This window comes from Ascaphus truei, chromosome 11 (assembly GCF_040206685.1).
Source record: "Ascaphus truei isolate aAscTru1 chromosome 11, aAscTru1.hap1, whole genome shotgun sequence".
Taxonomy (NCBI): domain Eukaryota; kingdom Metazoa; phylum Chordata; class Amphibia; order Anura; family Ascaphidae; genus Ascaphus; species Ascaphus truei.
The window spans coordinates 42,575,195-42,595,118 of NC_134493.1; the positions used below are offsets into that span (position 1 = coordinate 42,575,195).

The 19,924-nt window shown below is 51.6% G+C and overlaps 1 protein-coding gene across 6 annotated transcripts in view; it reads left to right on the forward strand.

Annotated features, from left to right (window-relative positions):
- MYO15A (myosin XVA) overlaps positions 1-19,924 on the forward strand; it is a 159,920-nt gene that overhangs the window by 70,555 nt on the left and 69,441 nt on the right. For all 6 annotated transcript variants that reach the window (XM_075565895.1, XM_075565890.1, XM_075565894.1 and 3 more), the window contains exons 7-16: positions 7,008-7,111; positions 9,119-9,182; positions 11,317-11,430; positions 14,107-14,268; positions 14,710-14,823; positions 15,553-15,611; positions 15,758-15,881; positions 16,789-16,884; positions 17,471-17,602; positions 19,518-19,643. In XM_075565895.1, the coding sequence (XP_075422010.1) occupies positions 7,008-7,111; positions 9,119-9,182; positions 11,317-11,430; positions 14,107-14,268; positions 14,710-14,823; positions 15,553-15,611; positions 15,758-15,881; positions 16,789-16,884; positions 17,471-17,602; positions 19,518-19,643 (1,095 nt within the window). The remainder of the gene's footprint in view (positions 1-7,007; positions 7,112-9,118; positions 9,183-11,316; positions 11,431-14,106; positions 14,269-14,709; positions 14,824-15,552; positions 15,612-15,757; positions 15,882-16,788; positions 16,885-17,470; positions 17,603-19,517; positions 19,644-19,924) is intronic.

The following is a 19,924-nucleotide window of genomic DNA, read 5'->3' on the forward strand; positions in this document are numbered from 1 at the left end:
ACACCCTAACATCCTGCTGCTAATACCTCTCCCTATACACCCACATCCCGCTGCTAATACCTCTCCCTATACACCCTAACACCCTGCTGCTAATACCTCTCCCTATACACCCTACCATCCTGCTGCTAATACCTCTCCCTATACACCCTAACATCCTGCTGCTAATACCTCTCCCTATACACCCACATCCCGCTGCTAATACCTCTCCCTATACACCCTAACACCCTGCTGCTAATACCTCTCCCTATACACCCTAACATCCTGCTGCTAATACCTCTCCCTATACACCCACATCCCGCTGCTAATACCTCTCCCTATACACCCTAACACCCTGCTGCTAATACCTCTCCCTATACACCCTAACATCCTGCTGCTAATACCTCTCCCTATACACCCTAACATCCTGCTGCTAATACCTCTCCCTATACACCCCAATATCCTGCTGCTAATACCTCTCCCTATACACCCTAACATCCCGCTGCTAATACCTCTCCCTATACACCCACATCCCGCTGCTAATACCTCTCCCTATACACCCTAACACCCTGCTGCTAATACCTCTCCCTATACACCCTAACATCCTGCTGCTAATACCTCTCCCTATACACCCTAACATCCCGCTGCCAATACCTCTCCCTATACACCCTAACATCCTGCTGCTAATACCTCTCCCTATACACCCTAACATCCTGCTGCTAATACCTCTCCCTATACACCCCAATATCCTGCTGCTAATACCTCTCCCTATACACCCTAATACCCTGCTGCTAATACCTCTCCCTATACACCCCAACATCCCGATGCTAATACCTCTCCCTATACACCCCAACATCCTGCTGCTAATACCTCTCCCTATACACCCCAATATCCTGCTGCTAATACCTCTCCCTATACACCCCAACATCCTGCTGCTAATACGTCTCCCTATACACCCTAACATCCTGCTGCTAATACCTCTCCCTATACACCCTAACATCCTGCTGCTAATACCTCTCCCTATACACCCCAATATCCTGCTGCTAATACCTCTCCCTATACACCCTAACATCCCGCTGCTAATACCTCTCCCTATACACCCACATCCCGCTGCTAATACCTCTCCCTATACACCCTAACACCCTGCTGCTAATACCTCTCCCTATACACCCTAACATCCTGCTGCTAATACCTCTCCCTATACACCCTAACATCCCGCTGCTAATACCTCTCCCTATACACCCTAACATCCTGCTGCTAATACCTCTCCCTATACACCCTAACATCCTGCTGCTAATACCTCTCCCTATACACCCCAATATCCTGCTGCTAATACCTCTCCCTATACACCCTAATACCCTGCTGCTAATACCTCTCCCTATACACCCCAACATCCTGCTGCTAATACGTCTCCCTATACACCCTAACATCCTGCTGCTAATACCTCTCCCTATACACCCTAACATCCTGCTGCTTATACCTCTCCCTATACACCCCAATATCCTGCTGCTAATACCTCTCCCTATACACCCTAACATCCTGCTGCTAATACCTCTCCCTATACACCCTAACATCCTGCTGCTAATACCTCTCCCTATACACCCCAATATCCTGCTGCTAATACCTCTCCCTATACACCCTAATACCCTGCTGCTAATACCTCTCCCTATACACCCCAACATCCCGATGCTAATACCTCTCCCTATACACCCCAACACCCTGCTGCTAATACCTCTCCCTATACACCCTAACATCCTGCTGCTAATACCTCTCCCTATACACCCTAACATCCTGCTGCTAATACCTCTCCCTATACACCCCAATATCCTGCTGCTAATACCTCTCCCTATACACCCCAACATCCTGCTGCTAATACGTCTCCCTATACACCCTAACATCCTGCTGCTAATACCTCTCCCTATACACCCTAACATCCTGCTGCTAATACCTCTCCCTATACACCCCAATATCCTGCTGCTAATACCTCTCCCTATACACCCCAACATCCTGCTGCTAATACGTCTCCCTATACACCCTAACATCCCACTGCTAATACCTCTCCCTATACACCCTAACATCCTGCTGCTAATACCTCTCCCTATACACCCCAATATCCTGCTGCTAATACCTCTCCCTATACACCCCAACATCCTGCTGCTAATACGTCTCCCTATACACCCTAACACCCCGCTGCTAATACCTCTCCCTATACACCCTAACACCCCGCTGCTAATACCTCTCCCTATACACCCTAACACCCCGCTGCTAATACCTCTCCCTATACACCCTAACACCCTGCTGCTAATACTTCTCCCTATACACCCTAACACCCTGCTGCTAATACCTCTCCCTATACACCATAACATCCTGCTGCTAATACCTCTCCCTATACACCCTAACATCCCGCTGCTAATACCTCTCCCTATACACCCTAACACCCTGCTGCTAATACTTCTCCCTATACACCCTAACACCCTGCTGCTAATACCTCTCCCTATACACCCTAACATCCTGCTGCTAATACCTCTCCCTATACACCCTAACATCCCGCTGCTAATACCTCTCCCTATACACCCTAACATCCCGCTGCTAATACCTCTCCCTATACACCATAACACCCTGCTGCTAATACCTCTCCCTATACACCCACATCCCGCTGCTAATACCTCTCCCTATACACCCTAACACCCCGCTGCTAATACCTCTCCCTATACACCCTAACATACTGCTGCTAATACCTCTCCCTATACACCCACATCCCGCTGCTAATATCTCTCCCTATACACCCTAACACCCTGCTGCTAATACCTCTCCCTATACACCCTAACACCCCGCTGCTAATACCTCTCCCTATACACCCACATCCCGCTGCTAATACCTCTCCCTATACACCCTAACACCCCGCTGCTAATACCTCTCCCTATACACCCACATCCCGCTGCTAATACCTCTCCCTATACACCCTAACACCCCGCTGCTAATACCTCTCCCTATACTGTACATCCCAACACCCTGCTGCTAATACCTCTCCCTATACACCCTAACATCCCGCTGCTAATACCTCTCCCTATACACCCTAACACCTTGCTGCTAATACCTCTCCCTATACACCCTAACATCCCGCTGCTTATACCTCTCCCTATACACCCTAACACCCCGCTGCTAATACCGCTCCCTATACACCCTAACACCCCGCTGCTAATACCTCTCCCTATACACCCTAACATCCCGCTGCTAATACCTCTCCCTATACACCCTAACATCCTGCTGCTAATACCTCTCCCTATACACTTTAACATCCTGCTGCTAATACCTCTTCCTATACACCCCAACATCCTGCTGCCAATACCTCTCCCTATACACCCTAACACCCCGCTGCTAATACCTCTCCCTATACACCCTAACATCCCGCTGCTAATACCTCTCCCTATATCCCCTAACATCCCGCTGCTAATACCTCTCCCTATACACCCTAACATCCTGCTGCTAATACCTCTCCCTATACACCGTAACACCCCGCTGCTAATACCTCTCCCTATACACCCTAACATCCTGCTGCTAATAGCTCTCCCTATACACCCTAACAACCCGCTGCTAATACCTCTCCCTATACACACTAACATCCCGCTGCTAATACCTCTCCCTATACACCCTAATACCCTGCTGCTAATACCTCTCCCTATACACCCCAACATCCTGCTGCTAATACCTCTCCCTATACACCCCAACATCCCGCTGCTAATACCTCTCCCTATACACCCCAACATCCTGCTGCCAATACCTCTCCCTATACACCCTAACATCCCGCTGCTAATACCTCTCCCTATACACCCTAACATCCTGCTGCTAATAGCTCTCCCTATACACCCTAACAACCCGCTGCTAATACCTCTCCCTATACACACTAACATCCCGCTGCTAATACCTCTCCCTATACACCCTAATACCCTGCTGCTAATACCTCTCCCTATACACCCCAACATCCTGCTGCTAATACCTCTCCCTATACACCCCAACATCCCGCTGCTAATACCTCTCCCTATACACCCCAACATCCTGCTGCCAATACCTCTCCCTATACACCCTAACATCCTGCTGCTAATACCTCTCCCTATACACCCTAACATCCTGCTGCCAATACCTCTCCCTATACACCCTAACATCCCGCTGCTAATAACTCTCCCTATATACACCCTAACATCCTGCTGCTAATACCTCTCCCTATACACCCCAACACCCCGCTGCTTATACCTCTCCCTACACACCCTAACATCCCGCTGCTAATACCTCTCCCTATACACCCCAACATCCCGCTGCTAATACCTCTCCCTATACACCCCAACATCCTGCTGCCAATACCTCTCCCTATACACCCTAACATCCCGCTGCTAATACCTCTCCCTATACACCCTAACATCCCGCTGCTAATACCTCTCCCTATACACCCTAACATCCCGCTGCTAATACCTCTCCCTATACACCCTAACATCCTGCTGCTAATACCTCTCCCTATACACCCTAACATCCTGCTGCTAATACCTCTCCCTATACACCCTAACATCCCACTGCTAATACCTCTCCCTATACTGTACATCCCAACACCCTGCTGCTAATACCTCTCCCTATACACCCTAACATCCCGCTGCTAATACCTCTCCCTATACACCCTAATACCCTGCTGCTAATACCTCTCCCTATACACCCCAACATCCCGCTGCTAATACCTCTCCCTATACACCCCAACATCCTGCTGCTAATACCTCTCCCTATACACCCCAACATCCCGCTGCTAATACCTCTCCCTATACACCCCAACATCCTGCTGCTAATACCTCTCCCTATACACCCTAATACCCTGATGCTAATACCTCTCCCTATACACCCAACATCCCGCTGTTAATACCTCTCCCTATACACCCTAACATCCCGCTGCTAATACCTCTCCCTATACTGTACATCCCAACACCCTGCTGCTAATACCTCTCCCTATACACCCTAACATCCCGCTGCTAATACCTCTCCCTATACACCCTAATACCCTGCTGCTAATACCTCTCCCTATACACCCCAACATCCCGCTGCTAATACCTCTCCCTATACTCCCCAACATCCTGCTGCTAATACCTCTCCCTATACACCCCACCATCCCGCTGCTAATACGTCTCCCTATACACCCCAACATCCTGCTGCTAATACCTCTCCCTATACACCCTAATACCCTGATGCTAATACCTCTCCCTATACACCCAACATCCCGCTGTTAATACCTCTCCCTATACACCCCAACATCCTGCTGCTAATACCTCTCCCTATACACCCCAACATCCCCCTGCTAATACCTCTCCCTATACACCCCAACACCCCGCTGCTAATACCTCTCCCTATACACCCCAACATCCTGCTGCTAATACCTCTCCCTATACACCCCAACATCCTGCTGCTAATACGTCTCCCTATACACCCTAACATCCCGCTGCTAATACCTCTCCCTATACACCGTAACATCCTGCTGCTAATACCTCTCCCTATACACCCTAACATCCTGCTGCTAATACCTCTCCCTATACACCCTAACATCCTGCTGCTAATACCTCTCCCTATACACCCTAACATCCTGCTGCTAATACCTCTCCCTATACACCCTAATACCCTGCTGCTAATACCTCTCCCTATACACCCTAACATTCCGCTGCTAATACCTCTCCCTATACACCCTAACATCCTGCTGCTAATACCTCTCCCTATGCACCCTAACACCCCGCTGCTAATACCTCTCCCTATACACCCTAACATCCCGCTGCTAATACCTCTCCCTATACATCCTAACATCCCTCTGCTAATACCTCTCCCTATACACCCTAACATCCTGCTGCTAATACCTCTCCCTATATCCCCTAACATCCCGCTGCTAATACCTCTCCCTATACACCCTAACATCCTGCTGCTAATACCTCTCCCTATACACCCTAACATCCCGCTGCTAATACCTCTCCCTATACACCCTAACGCTAATACCTCTCCCTATACACCCTAACACCCTGCTGCTAATACCTCTCCCTATACACCCCAACATCCTGCTGCTAATACCTCTCCCTATACACCCCAACATCCCGCTGCTAATACCTCTCCCTATACACCCTAACATCCCGCTGGCTTTCCCCATAGCTGTGTTACATTGCTTGCCTACTTGCACTGCCTGACCTGTCTCTATTCCTGTCCCCATGCTCCCGCTGGGCTGTGCTGCAGATAGAGGTATGGAGTATGGTGCAGGGATGTGTTTGCTCTGCATGGATACTACTCACTGCTGTAGTTGCTCGAGTCTCTATTTATAAGCATGTCGGAGGAAGCACTGGTAGAAAGTATTAGCACTGTGCTTGGTTGCAAAGAGCACAGGAGCCAATGTCTTGAGTCCCAGGATTCCTGGCCTGTGTGTGGATAGATGTGAGGGTCCTATGAACTCCTAGCACATTGGCCTCCCATGGAGGTTTAAGGTGTTATTGTGTTAACTTTTTGTAAACTTAATACGAGAAAGTTATTTCATGGAGGGGGGGGGATGGTGTAATCTCATAGTGTGTGTGTGTGCATGTATGTGTTTGTATGTGTGTGTGCATTTATGTGTTTGTATGTGTGTGTGTGTGTGTGTGTGTGTGGTTATCTATATTTATTTGTGTGTGTTCATGTGTGTGCATTTCTGTGTATTTGTGTATATTTATGTGTGTCTGTCTGTGTTGATGTGGGTGTTTGTGTATAGGTTTGCATATATTTATTTGTGTGCATGTTTTTAAATATTTACTGGTGTGTTTTTTTGTGTATAATTGCTTATTTATGTGTTTTGTGGGTTTATAACGGTGTTTATGTGTTTGTGTATTTGTGTGTCCTAGTAACGGTGTGTGTTTATGTGTATACATTTGTGTGTTTTTGTTAGTAACTGTGTGTGTTTGTGTAGACTTCTTGGTGTGCCTTTGCCCGTTGTGTGTTGGTGGCGCTAGGTGCAGTTTGCGAGAGCGTTTCCAATTCCTTCGCTTTCTCAGATTCTCGAAGCGACGCCACTGCTGGAATCTTTCGGAAATGCCAAAACCGTCCGGAACGATAACTCCAGCAGGTTTGGGAAGTTCGTGGAGATCTATCTAGAAGAGTGAGTACCTAAACCGTGTCCCGCCGGACTCGACTGGGGCCATGTCTGGTGGAACAATGCCCACATCTGGAGAACCAGTGCTGGGCGGAGAACGCTTGCAGGGGCTGTCACCTGTCTTCTGAGGAGTGGAAATAAAGGCCAGAGTTAGTGCAGGGGTCCTCAACTCCAGTCCTCAAGACCCCCTCCCCAACAGGTCAGGTTTTAAGGATATCCCTGCTTCAGCACAGGTGGGTCAACCAGTGGCTCAGTCGAATACTGAGCCACTGATTGGGCCACCTGTGCTGAAGCAGGGATATCCTGAAAAGCTGACCTGTTGGGGAAGGAGGACTGTAGTTGAGCACGCTAGAGAAAGAAACATTGCACGAGAATCAGAATACAGACACGTCAAGCAATAATCATCTGATTCAATCGAGGGAATTCAATATACAGTACAGGATACCCCGGTTTAAGTACACTCACTTTAAGTACACTCGCGAGTAAGTACATCTCGCTCAATAGGCAAACGGCAGCTCACGCATGCGCCTGTCAGCATGTCCTGAACAGCAATACCGGCTCCCTACCTGTACCGAAGCTGTGCGCAAGCGGGGAGACTATAGAGCCTGTTACACATGCGTTATTTACATCAGTTATGCACGTATATGACGTTTGCAGTACAGTACATGCATCGATAAGTGGAATAAAGGTAGTGCTTCACTTTAAGTACATTTTCGCTTTACATACATGCTCCGGTCCCATTGCGTACGTTAATGCGGGGTATGCCTGTAATGTACTTTATACAGAGGGTGGAATTAAATGAATACACGGGGGCCTAAGGATCAAGACAAAATTGTAAATCTGGGGCAAAAAAAGTGCTCAAAGTGTATCCCAGTGCCCTCGGCTGACTTATTAATTGAATACATTTGGTGCAGACTGTTCTCCTCCTCAGTATAAATTCGGTAGATATGAAGACCCAGAGAGATCGACAAGGTGCCTGTGTCACTGGTACGCACGGGATGCACCCGCTGAGTTGCCACCTTTTGGATCTCTCTTGGTCTTCCTAGCTACCCCCACCCTGCCTGTATGGGAGCACCTCCCAAACGTCCTCCTCTGTGGGGCAGTGGGTGCGACACTCCGGCGGCTGTGCCTTCCAGCTACCCCTACTTTGTGATCCGTATACATTTGGCAAAGCTTTAACCCCTCGTGCTTTTGGATGGCAGATTAGAGTGTTAGCTTTTCAGGGCAGTGAGTTTTGGTGCCTGTAAAGTTCCTGCAGGGCTTTATCAGAAAGGGAAAACATTGTATCACTGCTCAAAGTGACCCCCCCCCCCCCCGAATGTGAAATATCAGTGAAGCAGCCTTTCCCCCCCCCCCCCCCACCCATAGAGATGGGCGAATCCCCCCAAATACGTTACCCGGATGTTCGCTGATGTTACCCCAAAAATAAGTTTCGCGGTGTAAAATCCATTTGGGTGGTTTCATCAATATCCGCCATTGGATACAGCCCACAGGATTTGTAAAATCCTTATAATAATAATAATCCTTATAATAATAATAATAATTCTTAAGAATCCGCCAACGGATTGCTGACTCCGCGGATGGGGTACACAAACGGAGTGTTTTGGTAATAATAATACAAAATCCGCTAAAACGCGAATCGCCCTTTTTGACATCGATCCGCTGAAACCCGCGGACCAACGGAACCGGCCACTCCGCTGCGGGTCCAAATTCGCCATAAAACAATTCACCCATCTCTACATACAGCTGCTTTACCCCGTGTATTTGTGCCAGGTCTGTCTCCTGTCCCTGCATACTATCAGTGTCTGGTTAGGATCTAACATCTCTCCCTGTAGGTTTGATGCCAACGTCATCATCTGTCTCTGTAGGATAGGGCTCAGTTGGCGCACTTGCCTTTGGCACTGAAGGGGTTTAATCCCATTGTCACCTTTCCTACTCTCTCTCTGCTGTGTGACCTCCTTGTCCCTATGGAGACACCCCAATAAATACCCTTTGATTGTCCGTTCTTTGCAGGGGTGTGATCTGTGGTGCCATAACCTCCCAGTACCTGCTGGAAAAGTCCAGAATCGTATTCCAGGTAACTCAACCTTGGGTCTCCAACTTATAACGACCAATGGCCATTTAATTCCACGTGTACGTCAGATACAGTTAGCAGAACACACACGTTTGTATAGGGCAGGGGGCGGCCAACTCCAGTCCTCAAGGGCCACCAACAGGTCAGGTTTTCAGGATATCCCTGCTTCAGCACAGGTGGCTCAGCCTTCAATATCCTGAAAGCCCGACCTGTTGGTGGCTGGAGTTGGCCATCCCTGGTATAGAGAAACCAAATATAGAGGCTACAGGAACTCTGGCCACTACATACCAAACATAGAGATTAATAGGGTCAGAGAAAGTCATTACTTATGTGATAAAAGGGTGTCCCAAACGTAGCGTTCCTGCAAATTCACATGTGCAGTTGTGACCCAGGAATCCCATGCGAGACAATTCTGCTGTCTCAGGAACGAGCCTTATTGCTCCTGAAACTGCGACTAAAAGATAGCAAGGGTACCTGTATCGTCTCTGTGCCGGGATACACATACACGCGAGTAAGCGGGGATAGAACGCCATGCTAGTGCTGCGAGAACTACCTGGCCCGTTCGCTGGACTCTAAGGTTTCTCCCGGCACCAGAAGGGGTCTAATGGAACAGAACCGCTTTGTAAATATGGGTCAAAATCTTTTGGGAAACCTAGAGCTATGGACTAGACTTTCCTCCATACATAGAATACCCGCTATACCAGGGGTGCTGGGCGCCAGTCCTCAAGACCCCCCAACAGGTCAGGTTTTCAGGATATCCCAGCTTCAGCACAGGTGGCTCAATCAGTCCCTGGTTTAGCACAGGTGACTCAATTAGAGGCTCAGTCTTCTTAAAACCTGACCTGTTGGGGGTCTTGAGTTGAGCATCACTGCCCTATACCACCTCTCCCATCCCTATAAATACCGCATTAGGAGAGTACTGAGCACTGTCCTGGGACAGAGGACATGTTTTCTCCTTGCTTACCTCACTGCGGTGTGCGTGTCACTGTAGTGTAGTGTAGTGTGTCCGCGTGTGTCACTTCGGTCCGCGTGTGTCGCTGCGGTCCGCGTGTGTCGCTGCGGTGTGCGTGTCACTGCGGTCCGCGTGTGTCGCTGCGGTGTGCGTGTCACTGCGGTCCGCGTGTGTCGCTGCGGTCCGCGTGTGTCGCTGTGGTCCGCGTGTGTCACTGCGGTGTGTGTGTCACTGCGGTGTGTGTGTCACTGAGGTCCGCGTGTGTCCCTGCGGTCCGCGTGTGTCACTGCGGTCCGCGTGTGTCACTGCGGTCCGCGTGTGTCACTGCGGTCCGCGTGTGTCACTGCGGTCCGCGTGTGTCGCTGCGGTCCGCGTGTGTCGCTGCGGTGTGCGTGTCACTGCGGTCCGCGTGTGTCGCTGCGGTCCGCGTGTGTCGCTGCGGTCCGCGTGTGTCCCTGCGGTCCGCGTGTGTCACTGCGGTCCGCGTGTGTCACTGCGGTCCGCGTGTGTCACTGCGGTCCGCGTGTGTCCCTGCGGTCCGCGTGTGTCACTGCGGTCCGCGTGTGTCACTGCGGTCCGCGTGTGTCACTGCGGTCCGCGTGTGTCACTGAGGTCCGCGTGTGTCACTGAGGTCCGCGTGTGTCCCTGCGGTCCGCGTGTGTCCCTGCGGTCCGCGTGTGTCCCTGCGGTCCGCGTGTGTCCCTGCGGTCCGCGTGTGTCACTGCGGTCCGCGTGTGTCACTGCGGTCCGCGTGTGTCACTGAGGTCCGCGTGTGTCACTGCGGTCCGCGTGTGTCACTGAGGTCCGCGTGTGTCACTGCGGTCCGTGTGTGTCCCTGAGGTCTGTGTGTGTCCCTGCGGTCTGCGTGTGTCACTGCGGTCCGCGTGTGTCACTGAGGTCCGCGTGTGTCACTGAGGTCCGCTTGTGTCCCTGCGGTCCGCGTGTGTCACAGGTCCGCATGTGTCCCTGCGGTCCGCGTGTGTCACTGAGGTCCGCGTGTGTCACTGAGGTCCGCTTGTGTCCCTGCGGTCCGCGTGTGTCACAGGTCCGCGTGTGTCCCTGCGGTCCGCGTGTGTCCCTGCGGTCCGCGTGTGTCCCTGCGGTCCGCGTGTGTCCCTGCGGTCCGCGTGTGTCCCTGCGGTCCGCGTGTGTCGCTCCTTAACTGATCTTGATCTCTTATTCCAGGCCAAAAACGAGAGGAATTACCACATTTTCTACGAGATGTTGGCAGGTCTCCCCTCCCAGCAGAAGCAGGGGTTTTACCTCCAGGATGCAGAAACGTATTACTACCTGAATCAGGTGCGTCCCAGGCGCAGAGACAGGAAGCGACTGGAATCCGGACTCGTACTCTCTGGCCTTCTACATCTCCTATCTCCCGTCCCTATATATCCCATTGCCTCAGCCCTACATCTACCATCATCTTCTATGCAGCTCCTATCCCCTCTCTCCTGCACTGTATCTTACTGACCAGTGCCTCTTTTTCTCACCCCCTCCCCCATCTATATCTCACCTCCCTTACATCTACCTCACCCCCTCCTCTATATCTCACCCCCTGTCCTCTCTATCTCTCACCCACCTCTCCCATCTATCTCCTGCCCTCTCACCCGCTCTCGCCTCTATATATCTCACTCTCTCCCCTCTACCTCCCACCCCCATCTCGCCTCTACCTCTCAACCCCCTCTGCCTCACCCCTTCTCCCCTCTATCTCTCATCCCTTCTGCCCTGTACCTCTTAAACCCCCCCATCTCTATTTCTCACCTTCTCTCCTGTAGCTCTCACCCCCTCTCCCCTATAGCTGATTGTCCGTTTTATTTGGTTACTTGAAGCAGCCTTTTATTTCAGAAGTATTAGTGTTAGGCTGGGAGGCTGGGAGGCTGGGTGGCTGGGAGGCTGGGTGGCTGGGAGGCTGGGAGGCTGGGTGGCTGGGTGGCTGGGAGGCTGGGAGTGTAGATCAGGGGATCGCAAACTTTTTCCTATAGGAAACCACTCCAATGTTGATAATCGTTTTGAAGAATAAAACCTACACCATACTTACCCCATAATACTCATACTTACCCCATAATACTCATACTTACCCCATAATACTCATACTTACCCCATAATACTCATACTTACCCCATAATACTCATACTTACCCCATAATACTCATACTTACCCCATAATACTCATACTTACCCCATAATACTCAGCCCTTGTAGATCCACGGTTGGATGAAGCCCCCTCAAATGGCTTTCCAGGTACTGCAATTACAGCCTCTCCGATTTCAACCTCCCATCTTACTTTTGGTCGTCGTTTTGGTCTTTTGATATCCCTTTGAAATCCAGTCGCGTGCCATCCTTGTCCAACGATGGTCATTTGTTTTTACGATAAGTCCGGCCCACCGCCATTTTACTGTCTTCGCTCTTGTGATGACGTCACAGGCTTTTGTTCACGTTCAAACCCATTCAGTCTTTTTCGGGTTTCTTCGGGTAACACCCAGCATGCATCTCTCCATACTCCGAGTAATACCCAGCATGCATCTCTCCATACTCTGGGTAATACCCAGCATGCATCTCTCCATACTCCGGGTAATACCCAGCATGCATCTCTCCATACTCCGGGTAATACCCAGCATGCATCTCTCCATACTCCGGGTAATACCCAGCATGCATGTCTCCATACTCCGGGTAATACCCAGCATGCATGTCTCCATACGTCTTTGCTTTGTCTGAAGCTTCGGAATTATCTTCACATTCGAGGGGAAAAATTTCACATCCATACATGAGCACGGGCGGGATACACGGGGGGCGGGATACACGGGGGGCGGGATACACGGGGGCGGGATACACGGAGGGCGGGATACACGGAGGGCGGGATACACGGGGGCGGGATACACGGAGGGCGGGATACACGGAGGGCGGGATACACGGAGGGCGGGATACACGGGGGGCGGGATACACGGGGGGCGGGATACACGGGGGGCGGGATACACGGGGGGCGGGATACACGGGGGGCGGGATTCACGGGGGGCGGGATACACGGAGGGCGGGATACACGGGGGCGGGATACACGGGGGCGGGATACTCGGGGGGCGGGATACTCGGGGGGCGGGATACTCGGGGGGCGGGATACACGGGGGGCGGGATACACGGGGGGGCGGGATACACGGGGGCCCAGGGGAATTTGTCTTGGGGCAATTGCAGTTGATTAGTGACTATCTGCATAAAACATTTGTGATTGGAAGTAGACTGATTGCGTGTTGGGATCGCTTCATTTGCTTCCAACGACGAACGTCACACACATTTGCTGGACCTGAGGAAGAGAGAGAACTCTGGAAAGCTTGTCTATCTACCAGATTCTACCTATATCTATTTGTGGTCCAAATAAAAATGTTATCTCTTAATACCGAAGTACTAATTTACTCTGCACATATGTTTTTCATAATTTTTCATATATATACTGTATATCCTATTTAAAACAATATGTCACCTGTATTTAAAAAGCAGACTTTAGCAGTAATAGAAAATGCAGCAGAGATTTGCTTGCAATATTTTATTTTTAAATAGTTTTGCGAACCCCCAGTAAAGACCACGGACTCCAGGTATATAGATATAACCTGCCTCATTTTACTTTTTCCGGAAGGTTACGATATTGCTAAGCCTGGCCCTGCAGTGCTGCTCCCCCAGGCTGGCCCTGCAGTGCTTCTCCCCCAGGCTGGCCCTGCAGTGCTGCTCCCCCAGCCTGGCCCTGCAGTGCTGCTCCCCCAGCCTGGCCCTGCAGTGCTGCTCCCCCAGCCTGGCCCTGCAGTGCTGCTCCCCCAGCCTGGCCGTGCAGTGCCGCTCCCCCAGGCTGGCCCTGCAGTGCCGCTCCCCCAGCCTGGCCCTGCAGTGCTGCTCCCCCAGCCTGGCCCTGCAGTGCTGCTCCCCCAGCCTGGCCCTGCAGTGCTGCTCCCCCAGGTCCGACGTGGGCTAATTCTCCTCTGTTCCGGGCTCATAGGGCGGCAACTGTGAGATTCCGGCGAAGAGCGACGCCGAGGATTTCCGGAGGCTCCTGAACGCCATGGAGACCCTGAGCTTCAGCGGAGAGGACCAGGACAGCATCTTCCGAATTCTCTCCTCCATCCTGCACCTGGGCAATGTCTACTTCGAGAAATATGAGGTGCTCTGTGCAGGGGGGGGGGGGGGGAGGGGAGAGACACGTGGTGGGGGAGGGATGAATAGCACTGCCAAACCCAGGGTATAACCTCATGGGCCAGGAGTACGGGAGCCAGCGATACATTGGAGACAGAGTAGCGGTAACCATTGATACTTTATAACACAGTCAAACACGGAGCTGTGCGTTGACCGGCAGAAGTTAATATTCCAGTTGAGTCACGAGAGCTGTACAATGAAAAGATCTCTCTCCTCAAATTAACTGATCCAAAAAAGTTTGGTGGTAGACGTACGGGGTCCCACCTCAAAGGCCAGCAACTAGGCAGCTGCGATGAAACACATCTCTGCCTAACTCACAGCATGTGCCAGGGGGGTGTCTGCGGCAGTAAGTGCAGCAGGACCCCCTGGTACAGAGGGACCGCTGTGACTTGTGACTTTGGCTCTGCAGACGGAGTCGCAGGAGGTGGCGTCAGTGGTGAGTGCGAGTGAGATCCGAGTGGTGTCGGAACTGCTGCAAATCTCCCACGAGGGGCTTCAGAAAGCCATTACCTACAAAGTGACCGTGAGTTACAGAGGGGGGATATGGGGGGGGGGGGGGGGAATAGAGAGAGAGGGAGAGAGGGGATGGATGGGGAAAAACAGAGTGGGGGTAGAGATAGGGGAGGGTAGAGAGAAGGTGGAAGGAGAGGAGGGAGGGGGGAGAGAGAGGGGAGAGAGATGGATATCAAGAGAGGGGAAAGAGAGAGAATGGGAGAGAGAGATAAATAAAGAGATAGAGGAAGAGGGGGAGAGAGAGAGAGGGTGTAGAGAGTGATGGATAAACAGATGGGGAGAGAGAGAGAGCAAGAGAGGGGAGAGGAGAGCGAATGATAAAGATAGGGAGGAGAGAGGGGTAGAGGGGGGGGAAGAAATACAGGGAGAGGGGAAGAGAGAGATAGAGATGGGTATACAGATAGGGTGAAGAGAGGGGGAGAGAGAGATGGATATAGAAATAGAGGGATAGAGGGGGAATAAGAGACATAGGTGGGAAAAGAGAGAGATAGTGAGAACAATAGAGAGATTGATAGGGAGGAGAGGGGGGTAGAGGGGGGGAGATAGAGAGCGAGAGAGGAGAGGATTGTAGAGAAATAGAGATGGATATAGAGCTGCGGGGGGGGGGGGGGGGGGGAGGCGGCAGTGAGAAGAGGGGGAGAAAACATGACCTGCTTAGAGAAAGTGAGGGAAACTGAGGGGAGGGGATAGAATTTGAAGAGAATGAAACGTCCCCACGTTATTATACCGGTACCCGCAGGAGACCATGAGAGAGAAAATCTTCACCCCGCTGACTGTGGAGAGCGCTGTTGATGCCAGGTAACTATGTCCCAGGGGCAGAGACTCAGAGGCTCGGGGGGCGGGGGGGGGGGGAATTTAGGGGGTTTCAATCGCCTCTGAAATCCCCCAACTAGTCGGGACTGCTGATGAGTGAGACGGGTGTCGCTCCCTTCTCTCTCTCGCAGAGATGCTATTGCCAAGATTTTATACTCCCTGCTCTTCAGATGGCTCACTGACAGGATCAACAAGCTGGTGTACCCCAGGCAGGAGGCGCTGTCCATCGCTATATTGGATATATACGGCTTTGAGGTGAGGGAGGCGCGCTCGCGCTGTACAGCTGCTTTCTGCTGCACTCCGGCTAGAGACAGGACATCAATCGCATGAGATAGTGACATCCGCTCTGCGCACTGTCCCTGTGCTCTGCGCACTGTCCCTGTGCTCTGCGCACTGTCCCTGTGCTCTGCGCAATGTCCCTGTGTTCTGCGCACTGTCCCTGTGCTCTGCGCACTGTCCCTGTGCTCTGTGCACTGTCCCTGTGCTCTGCACTGAGCACTGTCCCTGTGCTCTGCACTGAGCACTGTCCTTGTGCTCTGCACTGCACACTGTACGGTCCCTGTACTCTGCACTGTCTCCATGCGCTGCACTGCGCACTGTCCCTGTGCTCTGCACTGTGCTGTCCCTGTGCTCTGCACTGCGCACTGTCCCTGTGCTCTGCACTGTGCTGTCCCTGTGCTCTGCACTGCGCACTGTCCCTGTTCTCTGCACTGTGCCTGTCCTCTGCGCTGTGCTGTCCCTGTGCACACTGTCCCTGTGCTCTGCACTGCCTCTGTGCTGTACTGTCCCTGTTCTCTGCGCTGTGCCGGTCCTCTGCGCCGTGCTGTCCCTGTGCACACTGTCCCTGTCCATGTCCCTGCACTGTGCTGTCCCTGTTCTCTGCACTGTGCTGTCCCTGTGCTCTGCACTGCGCACTGTCCCTGTGCTCTGCACTGCGCACTGTCCCTGTGCTCTGCACTGCCTCTGTGCTGTACTGTCCCTGTTCTCTGCGCTGTGCCGGTCCTCTGCGCCGTGCTGTCCCTGTGCCGTGCTGTCCCTGCACTGTGCTGTCCCTGTGCACACTGTCCCTGTCCCTGCACTGAGCTGTCCCTGTGCACACTGTCCCTGTCCCTGCACTGAGCTGTCCCTGTGCTATAGAATAAAGACGTGTTGTCGCCTGCAGGATCTCAGCTTTAACAGCTTCGAGCAGCTGTGCATCAATTATGCCAACGAGTACCTGCAATTCTTCTTCAACAAGATTGTGTTCAAAGAGGAGCAGGTGGGTGCAGCGTGTCACCGGGTTATAGGACACTGTGCTGGGGAGCTGTAGGGCCATGGGATATATAACATCATCTTCCCAAACAGGGTCATCAGCATTAACCCTTTAGACCAGGGATTTTCAACCCCAGTCCTCAAAACCCCCTACCAGGTCAGGCTTTAGCACAGGTGGCTCACTCAGTGGCTCAGTCAAAGACTGAGCCACCTGTGCTGAAGCAGGGATATCCTTAAAGCCTGACCTGGTAGGGGTTTTGAGAACCCCTGCCTTAAACCCATTGCAAAGATATAAGTTGCACACACGGTTAAAAAGCAAAGCTGCAGCCTTTAGCTAGGACTCCTGCTCAGTGGTGGCTGCACGCGTAATAACAGAGGGTCTTATTGCAATATGAATAATAGTTTGGATCCCACACGCTGTGCATCATGTTGCCCCATACATAGAAGCAATGAGTTCCTGTAACAAAGAGTTTACAAGCCAAGGTTTGATGCACAGGGGGGTATAGTGACTTGCCCAAGGTCACGAGATGCTGGCACCGCGACATTGTGATACTTTGTGTCCGAGGGGTGACGCCTTTGTTCTTTTCCCGCAGGAGGAGTATATCCGGGAGCAGATTGACTGGCGAGAGATTTCCTTCAATGACAACCAGACCTGTATAGACCTCATTTCCCAGAAGCCCTATGGGATTCTAAGGATACTGGATGATCAGAGCTGCTTCCCCCAGGTGCCCCCATCAGTTATCCCCAGCATACCATGAGTTACCCCCAACATACCATGAGTTACCCCCAACATACCATCAGTTACCCCCAGCATAGCATGAGTTACCCCCAACATACCATGAGTTACCCCCAACATACCATCAGTTATCCCCAGCATACCATGAGTTACCCCCAACATACCATGAGTTACCCCCAACATACCATCAGTTACCCCCAGCATAGCATCAGATACTCACCCAGCATACCATCATCAAATACCCCCAGCATACCATCATCAAATACCCCCAGCATACCATGAGTTACCCCCAACATACCATCAGTTACCCCCAGCATAGCATCAGTTACCCCCAGCATAGCATCAGTTACCCCCAGCATAGCATCAGATACTCACCCAGCATACCATCATCAAATACCCCCAGCATACCATCCAATACTCCCAGCATACCATCATCAAATACCCCCAGCATATCATCCAATACCCCCAGCATACCATCAGATACTCACCCAGCATACCATCAGTTACCCCCAGCATACCATCAGATACTCACGCAGCATACCATCAGTTACCCCCAGCATATCAACAAATACCCCCAGCATACCATCAGATACTCACCCAGCATACCATCAGATACCCCCAGCATATCAACAAATACCCCCAGCATACCATCAGATACTCACCCAGCATACCATCAGATACCCCCAGCATATCAACAAATACCCCCAGCATACCATCAGATACCCCCAGCATACCATCAGATACCCCCAGCATATCAACAAATACCCCCAGCATATCAACATATACCCCCAGCATACCATCAGATACTCCCCCAGCATACCATCAGATACTCTCCCAGCATACCATCAGATACTCCCCCAGCATACCATCAGATACCCCCAGCATATCAACAAATACCCCAGCATACCATCAGATACCCCCATCATACCATCAGATACCCCCAGCATATCAACAGATACCCCCAGCATACCATCAGATACCCCCAGCATACCATCAGATACTCCCCCAGCATACCATCAGATACCCCCAGCATACCATCAGATACTCCCCCAGCATACCATCAGATACCCCCAGCATACCATCAGATACTCCCCCAGCATACCATCAAATCCCCCCAGCATACCATCAGATACTCCCCCAGCATACCATCAAATCCCCCCAGCATACCATCAAATCCCCCCAGCACAACATCAAAATACCCCCCGCATACCAAGAGTTACCCCCCGCATACCATCAGATACCCCCAGCATTCCATCAGATACCCCCAGCATACCATCAGATACCCCCAGCATACCATCAGATACCACCAGCATACCATCAGATACCCCCAGCATACCATCATCAAATACCCCCAGCATACCATCCAATACTCCCAGCATACCATCCAATACTCCCAGCATACCATCATCAAATACCCCCAGCATATCATCCAATACCCCCAGCATACCATCAAATAGCCCCCTGATAAGCTCATATACTCCGTACATGACATCAAATACCCCCCGGATAATGAGACTTGCGCTAAATGAGTGAGGTCGCCTCCCTGTGGGTGACAGAGTAATGACAGATTTGAGAAGACCTCCACTGCAGAGGCCAGGTAATAATGTAGACGAGATATAATCTCAGGTTACAGGATTGCCACGTGACTGTGTGCCCCAACTAACGCTTATTGCTGGAGTGACCAACTTCTGTCCTCAAGGGCCACCAACAGGTCAAGTTTTAAGGATATCCCTGCTTCAGCACAGGTGGCTCAACAACTGAGCCACTGAGTGAGCCACCCGTGCTGAAGCAGGGATATCCCTAAAACCGGACCTGTTGGTGGCCCTAGAAGACTGGAGTTGGCAACACCCTGTCTTATTATATTAGGACACTCTGTCACCTTCTGTTCTTGTCACCGGGTTCAGGCCACCGACCACACTTTCCTGCAGAAGTGTCACTATCATCATGGTACCACAGAGTTGTACTGCAAGCCAAAGATGCCCCTCCCGGAGTTTGGGATCAAGCACTTCGCTGGGAAGGTGACGTACCAGGCAAGTCTTGTGTCCTCTGTCTTATTGTTACAGCCGTACCACCAATCCCTCGCCTGCTCTCATTACCCAGAGCGTCTGGGCTCCGACCTGCAGACCACGTGACTCCCAACCTGCAGACCACGTGACCCCCAACCTGCAGACCACGTGACCCCCACTCTGGACATAACCGCCAAGCGGATGTATACAATGACTCGAACACTGTATCACTGTGAATCTCCAGCTCAACCACAAGTGGTGGTGGAAAGCTGGACGTAAATAGTGGTCAGAGGTCAATGGAACAG